Source organism: Cajanus cajan, chromosome 8 (genome assembly GCF_000230855.2).
Source record: "Cajanus cajan strain Asha chromosome 8, NIPB_CcT2T_4, whole genome shotgun sequence".
NCBI classification, from domain to species: domain Eukaryota; kingdom Viridiplantae; phylum Streptophyta; class Magnoliopsida; order Fabales; family Fabaceae; genus Cajanus; species Cajanus cajan.
This window is the reverse complement of record NC_138524.1, coordinates 11,281,039-11,290,429: the sequence shown is the minus strand read 5'-3', so window position 1 is coordinate 11,290,429 and position 9,391 is coordinate 11,281,039. Positions and strand designations below refer to the sequence as shown.

At 31.9% G+C, this 9,391-nt stretch overlaps 1 protein-coding gene across 3 annotated transcripts; it reads right to left on the bottom strand.

The window, feature by feature from the left end:
- LOC109814251 (putative GPI-anchored protein At1g61900) lies at positions 1–6,463 on the bottom strand. Of its 3 annotated transcripts, XM_029274541.2 has the most exons (9): positions 6,106–6,463; positions 5,438–5,617; positions 3,156–3,755; positions 2,766–3,011; positions 2,623–2,634; positions 1,776–1,919; positions 1,577–1,621; positions 829–921; positions 1–365 (listed from the first exon to the last, which is right to left on the bottom strand). In XM_029274541.2, the coding sequence occupies exons 1-8, from the start codon at positions 6,167–6,169 to the stop codon at positions 854–856; spliced, it is 1,359 nt and encodes a 452-aa protein (XP_029130374.2). In that variant the 5' UTR covers positions 6,170–6,463; the 3' UTR covers positions 1–365; positions 829–853. The 3 variants fall into 3 exon arrangements, 2 of the variants coding, with proteins under 2 accessions (XP_029130374.2, XP_020234218.2); XM_020378629.3 differs by lacking the exon at positions 829–921 and having other exon boundaries at positions 6,106–6,456; XR_014428648.1 differs by lacking the exons at positions 1–365; positions 829–921 and having other exon boundaries at positions 2,623–2,641; positions 6,106–6,461.
- Between the last annotated feature and the right edge of the window lie 2,928 nt (positions 6,464–9,391).

Below are 9,391 nucleotides of genomic sequence, written 5' to 3'. Positions count from 1 at the left end.
TAGAGAAAGAACTTAGATAATCCTCTTTATATTTATACTATTTCTTTATAAGGAAACAAAACTTATTACAATTTCAAAGAATATTGAAACAATGATATGGTAATAGAATACAATTAAGAAGCTACCAGAAAGGCTATCGCAAAGTAGGATTCTTCTACTCATTAACTAATGACAATATGAACATATTGGATGATTGGATACGAAAAAGGACTTAGTCCTTCGTTAGAAAAAGAATTGCAATCTTATGTGTAAACCCTTGTAGCCAAAACAACTTAAATACAGAGAACACCAAGGTTAAAGAAGCCTCCTGGGAAGTAGTACAGAGGTAAAGAGGAGAGGCAAAACCAAGGTATTAATGTAAAGACCTGCAACAAATAAGAATTCAAAGTAGATTTTCATCAATAAAAATGCATAGGTATCCATCAAGTAGAACAATTTTCCAGTGCACTGAATTAAATTGTCTAATAATCCATTTATCCTTACAGAAGTCCCACGATGATTAAGCTAAAGTAGATAGCTGACTCAATTCCAATTCTTAAGATGATGTATAAATAAATATACTCATTTCATCTTATTTTTTAGTGTTACATTTTTCTTCAAGAATAAAAAATACATGAAAAACATTTCAATCATTGTCCAGGTTTCTTCTGGAAGGCTTTACTGCGAATTTTTAAGCTGGTGTATACAGGGAATGGTGTAATTTAACTCAATGAACAACATGCTATAAGTTTCTGTTTTAGTAAAAGATTATCTGGAAAATTTGCAACATTTAATACACCACATCATACATATGTTAACATGAAAGTAAGAAATTACAGTAGTACACACATGCTCCAACTTCCACATCCTGTCGTTACTGATTTTCTTCTTTTTTTTGTGTCTGTGTGTTTTGTGTGTAGTTTTGGGGGTGAGGGGCGGTCACTGTCAAAATAGATTTTTGTTAATTCCATTCATCCCTTAAAGGTCATGACTATGCAACAGCAGGAAAACATCTGAATCACATTAAATGAAAATACAAACTGAATTCAAAGCTCTTATATTAGACATCTACCTCTTTAATGATTAAAGTTTTGTTTAGATAATAAATACTCATAAGACAAGGAAATAAGAAACTACAATAAATTAAGCTTCTCCCAAAAGTTAAATGCACCTCAGCTTCCGAAAATGTTAAATGAGAGCTTCTATAAAATAAGTGTGTATTAGTTTATGGGAGAATTCATTTTAACCTTCTTGGTTTTTTCTCCGATAAGTGTTTATGGAAAAGTTATCCAAATAGAGTCTAATAGACCATACATGAAAGAAGAGAGAAGGAACATTTTATTTACTGGTTTGGTTAGACTTGATAATCACATTCTTGTCCGAGAAAATTTTTTTTGACAGTACTTGTTGAATTGCTTGGGTAAATTCTGGAGTTGTATGTCTAAGAATCAAATTTGTGACAAATAAAAATGATTTTGAGAGAAAATACATGCAAAACAAACTGACCCTATATCTTACAACTACCATTGCTTTGAAAATGAAGAGAAGATCAGACCTAAAAAACCAGTTCTTAGCAGTCCAGTAGAATGGTACTTACTATTTTGTGAAGATGTCGCTGTAGGAAGAGATGGAAGTTTTGTAGCTGCGGTGCCATAAAATAAAAGGAACAAATCAATTAGACATGGTGCAGAGTGAAGATATGTCTTTGGACATTATCAAAAATCAAAATGTTAACAAAGTACAATCCAGTGTTGTACATGGGGAAAATATGATATAGGCGGGAAGCTTATACTTACATCTATTGCATGAGGATGGAAACAGATACGATGTTGTGGGCCATGGAGCTACAATGTTGTCATTAAGGTCACAAATGAATCCAATCCCTGTAGTTTCATCAAATACTGCATCTGAAGGCATACTCGGCAAAAGGCAGCCAGATTCTAGATGAAATCAAGATGATTGATTAATGTTAGATACTCCAATGCCAAAGAAAATTAGCTGCAGTCTCTAGAAGCATCTGATATATAAAGTGCAAACTATATATTTTTATATCAATAAAAAGTATTGGTTAAAGTAACAACTATATTTTTCTCCATTTATAACTATACAAGAGATCACCTAGTTGCCTTCAAGTGTTGTCAAGAAAGAAGTGTTTGACTATATTATGCTGAAATTATTGATAAATTGTGTGAAAATTTATCCATTATAATGCCTACGGACTTGTTTGGATGTCAGAAACATTTCTAGGAGAAAATAAAAAGAAGGAAAAATAAAATAAGACAAGTTTTTTCATAAACTAAAGCTAGCTTATGCTCAAGTTAAAAATAAATTTTTGGAGAAACTATATGAGAGAGATTCTACAAATTAGCTTGTGCATAAGTTAATTAACTTATGGAAAAACCTATTTAATTTTTCCTTTCTATTTCTTTCTCATAGAAATGTTTCTAAAAAAAATTATCTAAACAGACCCTAAATGAAGTTACTTTATATTTTCATATAACCCCGAGTTACATTCATTTCTAAGTGGCATTTAAATTTGATAATTATAAAAACACCAAATTTTTTATGAGAGGAACAAGGAAAAAAAAACACAAACTTTATCTTTATTTCAGCAGCAAAACAATATCAATAAAAATTTCATACCTTGCAATCCAACTGATTGCTCCAAGGGAAAATCCATCAACCGTTAGCAACATAACAGGACAAGTGTCAGTATCAGTGCTTGCAGATAGGCAGAAAGGGTAAAATAGAAGTTTCCTAAGCAAGGGAAATATGACAATGCCAACCTTGCAGAGAAAAGTCCTTCAGGCTTATATGACAAAGATTATAAACATTTCCGGAGACATTTTCTTTCTGCAATTTCTTTCCAAGTGATACAGCACATTTCAAGGCTTGCAGATTGGTTACAAAGCTCTGTTCTTGCAAATAGGACACATAACTTTTGATGGCTTTGCAACAAGCAGTTTGGTTATTTATGAGATTCCCGCATTCTTTCACAACACTTGTGACATTTGGAAAGGTCAATGGGCATTCTGAGTGAAGTATTATAACAACATTGAACATTGTCAGATGTATGCTTTATATTCCAATAAATTAGCCAAAATTGTAATAATCAAACGTGATATAAGGAGAATGTATTTTTTTTTAATATTTTCTCCTTTTTTCTCCTTGCTCACCTTTGTTTAGGTTGCAGTTTGAGAGTCCTCTAAAAACACAATTTGCAGTGGATGGATCAAGTTTACTAGCCAGCCAACGACGGACAATATTCTTACAATCATTGATCCTAGCTGTCGGCCCAGGCAAGCTATGGTTTCCATCTGAATTAGACAAATCATTCAAAGCAATTTTTCTAGCAGCATAATGTATGGCATTTTGACAAACTTGATCACAACACTCATTTACAGGATCAATTTTTCTACAAGCGGTCAGAAGTCTTGAAGTGTCTACAATACTCTCAAATTCGTCAACAAAAACAACAGGACAAGAGGCTTCAGTGAGATTTGTTGGATGGATTGAACATATATTTTTTAGGTCCCCATTTGCTCCTTGACTGACCAGGACCTTCTGGACATCAGAAAGGCAGTGACTAGCGTGAGTAGTGTTCAAAGCTAGCACCCCTGAGTATTTGCTAGACTGCCCTATGAGGGTCACCAGCATAGCATCAAATTGAGGACAACATACAACATTTGCCAAATATGGAGCAAAGGAAGTCCAGCAATCAGTAGCAGTTGTGGTCATTATATCTTGAGCAGCTGAGAAATTCAATGAACAAAGACCTGGATGTAAAAAGGAAATCTAGGTCATCTCAATAACCGGAAGGTTAGTAATTCAAAGCACTTCAAGATAAGTACATGCACTAAGGATGCACATGCAATAGCATGTTCAAGAAAGAATAAAGTGATTTTACTCTTTGGTTGCAAGATTTCATTTAAATATATAGTCCCATTTCATAGTGATAGATTTATATCATATAATGAAGCTAGGAATAGTTGTAGAGTTACCCTCTAATAATTTGAAAGGATAGCCAAATCCACCCAAAGAATGAAGGACTTGAACACATTTTTGAATACATAACTGTCATAAGAGACTAGCTGTTTTATTTACCCAGATATGTTTTCCTCCAAGTGTGGAGGGAGCGGATAAGATCCATGGTCTAACCCCATCCCCAAACTTTTACATTTTTTTGTCAGACATGAATTATGATACTAAGTTCGTTGTCACTCTTCTACCACATCTCACAGTCAAGGTTTCACAACAGCCTGCACAATCTTCCCACGTAGCAGCAACTTCATCTCAGATCCATTACCCACATGAACACAACAAATTGAACTCACCAATTACCATAGCACTACCATACACACCACTGGAGAGGACAAACTAAGCACCACAGCACTTGCACAAACCCATGTGTTGCACCAATGCCACTGAATCTTCACTCCATTGCACTTGTACTTCACCTTTTACTCAGAAAAAAAAGTACCAGTCTTCAGGTACAAACCCATATTTTTGCACCTTACCATATAGCACTAAACTCACCAGTGTTACACTTTGACTACTGCACTCTAATTTCACACAGCATCCTTCAGCTGTACTCATGCTTCATGCCTATATCGTATTGTAATTAGATAGTCATTGACTTAAATATTTGACGATATTTTAATCTACTTTGGGCTTGGCCTCCCTATAAAACCTTGGCTCTGCCCTTGCTCCCCTCTATTCACCAATGTTAGAATATAAGAAAATAACTTTCATATCTTATTTAAAAATGAAAATAATTTAAATAAAAATAATAAGAAAAAAATTACAAGTGTGTCAAAACATAACTTCCCATATGTTGAGAAGTCCCACAATCATTTGCCTCAATTCTCCGAGTGCGATGTATATATTTGTTGGGCAACTTCGCTTAATACTAATTGATTTTAAGAAGAAATCTAACACCATATTCCCCTGGGAATATCATTTTTCCCACTCTCAACATGGGAATAAAAATGTAGAAAACATGATAGGATAACTTTTCAGTGAATAATATTTGAGAATAATTTTTCAAAACTTGTAATATGAGAATATTAAATTCTCAAGCTTACATTCCTGGGAATGAAGTAATCTGTGAAATAAACGCCTCTTAGGATTAGTTACCATGTTTCCTTATCTTATCATGATTTATTTCCCTAATTAATTAAGATTATGATTAGTATTAATAAGAATTAGTGGTCTAGGTTTTATAGACATCAAATCAATACATTGTAACACATCTCAGTTAAAATCAATTTAATGCTTCATTCTCTTTTATCTCTCTTCCTCCCTTTATACCTAAAACCCCATAATTTCAACAACCAACAATTACAAATTTACAATGTCTCAAAGGGTGGGCAGTATATGTGAAAACAAGAACTTAGCAAACAAAAATCATACTGTAAGTTCTCACAGTGACAGACAGAAAAGGAAAAGTAAACCATACCTGATAACTTAGGCACAGAATTATTTGTGAAAGGTCTCAACGGGGAAGGAGCTATAAGAGGAATAAAGGGCTGTGGCTGTGCACTTGGAGAGATGGCAGGAGATAACGCATCAACCTTAGTAGTGATAGAAAACGAATATTCTGCGACTCTGATTGGAGAGCCCTGAGACTTGTTCATAACTGCATACAGGCAATTTTCAGCTTAAGGAACAATACTTCTAGAAGAAAATGAAATACTCTACCATTGCCTAAGGCAGCAAAATAAGTAGACTCATTCAGCATACATTAAGACATCAGACACACTGCATAATTCTATCAAGTACATGCAGAAAAATTATACAGCATGAAAAGTTGAATAATGCGCTGGTAGCACATTGGCATTTTACAATGCACAAAAGAAGAACACTTCATTGGGAAATTGTATGAAGGGTATTAAGGTTTATAGCCAAAGTATATTAATAGCAACAATCAATACATAGAATTCTACTTAAGATGCAAGTACAATTGCATTGCTTATTGCAAATTCAGTATCATATCCAACAGAAATTTAGTAACCCAACCATCAAGATGCAAACTTGGAAAGCTGAATGACAATTTAAACAACAAAGAGTTAAATTAACAGTTAAGGGTCATGCAGATATCTGCTACAAAGTACAAACAACACATACACAGAAGAAGAAGAAGAAGCACAGTAATCCGAAGAAGGAAACAGCGAGAGAGCAATCTCTTCATAGTTGCAGCTTGTCACCAACCAATACAATGAATCCGAAAGTAAGCATTAAATTAAGAAGGTTGCTCTTGCTCCTCACTTCAGAATCTCAAACAAAAAAATGCTTCAATGCAACCCAAAAGAGAGAGAGAAGTGAAGTGCATAGCGAAGAAAATGAAATGCAAGAAAGCCCTTTTCAGTGTTTCACACACAATTGAGTTGAGACATATGAGAGAGAGAGAGATGGCATTGGCACTTGCAAGTTGCAAAGCACATTATCAGGGATGATCACGTGAGAAACACGTGATGGATTGAATGGCATGTGGAGGGTAGCTTCGTTAGTTAATCCCATGTTACCATTCATTAACAACTTTTTCTATTCACTGCAAGTAATCATAAATAACTAATTCAACACTCATGTTTTTGTCACTATATTCAACACTATCAACAATCAGAAAAATAATTATGTTATACATATTTGTATCCTGTTCAATTCGAAGAAATATATATTTTTCATAGGAAAACACATATGTTTATTATTAATTTAAAATATGTCCGTAAAAATTATATTTAAATTTTTACTGTCAGTTTTAAAATTATATATTATTTATTAAAAAAGTGAAGTATTTTAATTTAAATAATGTATATCCTATTATCGAATTAAAAATATTATGAATTTTCTTTTTAATGTAAAAATAATATTTTCTTTATTACTAATTTAAATAAATAATTCATATTTCAGTACTTTATTATTTTAGTCAAATTCAATAAATTATATATGATTTTATAGTAAATAAATTAATTAATATATTGTATAACCTTAAAAATAATAATATTAGGTGTGTGATGTGAATTTGCTTAGTTATATACACACAATCATTATGAGCATCGGATGAGACTTCAAATTTCATTATTTGTGATCTTTGTAGAAACAATGAAAATTAAACACTATGGACCCATTAATCATTTGAATTTGAATCATCTCCTGCAATATTTATCCTGTAATATTAATAACCATTGAATATATCTAATGACTCAAATTTAATTTTATAAAAATTATTTAAGAAGTTACATTAATTATAAGATTAAATTTGAACCATTAAATATATTCAATGATTATTAATATTGCAGGAGAGAGGCTGGAGAGAGAATATTGCAGGAAAGGATCCAAATTCTAATCATTTAATTCCATCAACCTTCATTCTCTCATTGAATCAAAGGATTATTAGCGCGGCCCTTCATGACGTATGCAAGAAATGTTATGGGTTTTGACATGCATGATAAGTAATCTAGTATTCGCGATCATGTTTATTAAAAAAAACTACTATTTACAAACCCAGTTATATAAATAACAATTTTAGTATTAATTATATTTATATCCTACTAGTAATTATATATATAATTAATAGTAATTAATTCATTGAAATATAACACATCTAACTCAATTAAAAAGTCAAATATTTGTCAAACCTTGATTATAAAATAAAATATGATAAAACAAAAATTGATTCACATCTAGCGTTAAATTTGATAATTACAACTTCAATAATTTGTTATAAATGCTTGACATGCAAAACTTAGAGCTAGGTTACTAATAAACTAAAATTCCACCCTGCAAAACATTAAACAATCTTAAGTTAGAAGCATCATAATTGCCTCCCAATTACTATATATGGATCATGCTACAAGAGTCCAACAATTTGTGTGAAACTATATGTGAAGAAAACACACAAGCATTAAATTTGAGCATGTAGATGTAGTTATCCCATGTGAAGAGATGCCCCATCTGGCTGGCAATTGCTACTATTCCTACACGCAAGACCCTTAAACAGATCAACAACTCTAAAACTAAATAGGACCAAATACAGCGTGATTGAAAAATATAAATGATATGTGTTATCGAATTTGTGGGATCCATACTCGTTCAAGTTTAACTCTTAGATATATATGTAATTATATTAAATATTTAGAGAGAGAATTTTGTCACTCATAATATTATTCAACTTGAATAAGATTCTCGTTAAATAAAATTGTCTTTAATACAAAAAAAACATATGTAATTTATAGAAAACGAAAAGTAAAATAAATAAATGGTGTCCTCAAGCTGAAGATGGCTTGTGCTATAACCTAACTTCACTATCCTTCATCTTCATGTGACATTTCATTACCTTATCCTGGGCACATAAATTTGTTTTGACTCTTTAAATCGTGGCCACATTCATTGTAGGTCACCATAGATGAATTTCGATCTCAATTTGTTTGGGTTAGAAACGACACTTACATTTCAAGGATTTGACCTAATGCATTCATTTTTTTTAAGCTGGTTAGAATGATTTTAAATAATGCATTAATTGTTTAACTTGGAGGGTCTAAATTTGTTCCACGTAATAAGAACGAGGTTTGAATTTTGCACAACAGAATGTGGTACTCGGTGTAAAGTCAGATGAAGGTGGATTAAAATATAAATACAAAGGTATATAATTGTCAATTGCCTATTTAAAGAGACTAGCTAATTAAATTGCTATAAACTATCTAAAACAATACTAGTTTTAATTTCTTCATCTTTTTTTGTTCTTTACTTTGTGTTAAATGGAATTGAAATACAATTGTTATGGACGGAACTGAAAACATGGTTGACCTTTTTTAATTAATTCATGGTGCAACATATTGTCCCCAACTTTAGTGTGGGGGACACCAGAATTAAAGTGCAAGCTATCATATTGATATTTAACGTTTTGTGTGGGGGACCCCAATTTATTTTTCTTAAGTTACAGGTATTATCCAAAATTTGAAGTCTAAGCACTTGTTTTTTTAGTGTATAATGAGGATTTAAATTTAGAAGCACGTTATCTAAATCTCCTACTGCTACGCATCTAAACGCTGTATTATTTAGAAAGAAAATGGTTTTTAAAAAAAAAAATTGTTAGAATCTTTTATATATGTAGAAAACACGTATGTGTCCATAAAATGGCTTGAATCCTCCATTGTGAAAAATAGTGAATTTCGTGCTCCCCTTTTATGTAATGCAGAGTCGATATAGTAATGTATAAATTATTTAAAATTCTATTAAGTTTGAAGAAAATATAAAAGAGTACTCTGAATATTCTGATCATGAAGTTTAGAAAAGAATTATAATTTTTTTTTTAAAAAGTGTTGAAAGTAACTAGAAAGATTTTGCAAAACCACTTAAGAAGAACCGAGATTAGCGTTTTTTGAGCTGTGATTTGAGGCATCATTTTCGACCT

Coding starts and splice junctions, on each gene's coding strand:
- LOC109814251 (XM_020378629.3), bottom strand. CDS start 6,169: ATGAAGAGATTGCTCTCTCGCTGTTTCCTTCTTCGGATTACTGTGCTT. Junction 1,622..1,775: donor TCCATCCTCATGCAATAGAT/GTAAGTATAAGC, acceptor ATGGCACCGCAG/CTACAAAACTTCCATCTCTT. Junction 366..1,576: donor AGCGACATCTTCACAAAATA/GTAAGTACCATT, acceptor TATTTGTTGCAG/GTCTTTACATTAATACCTTG.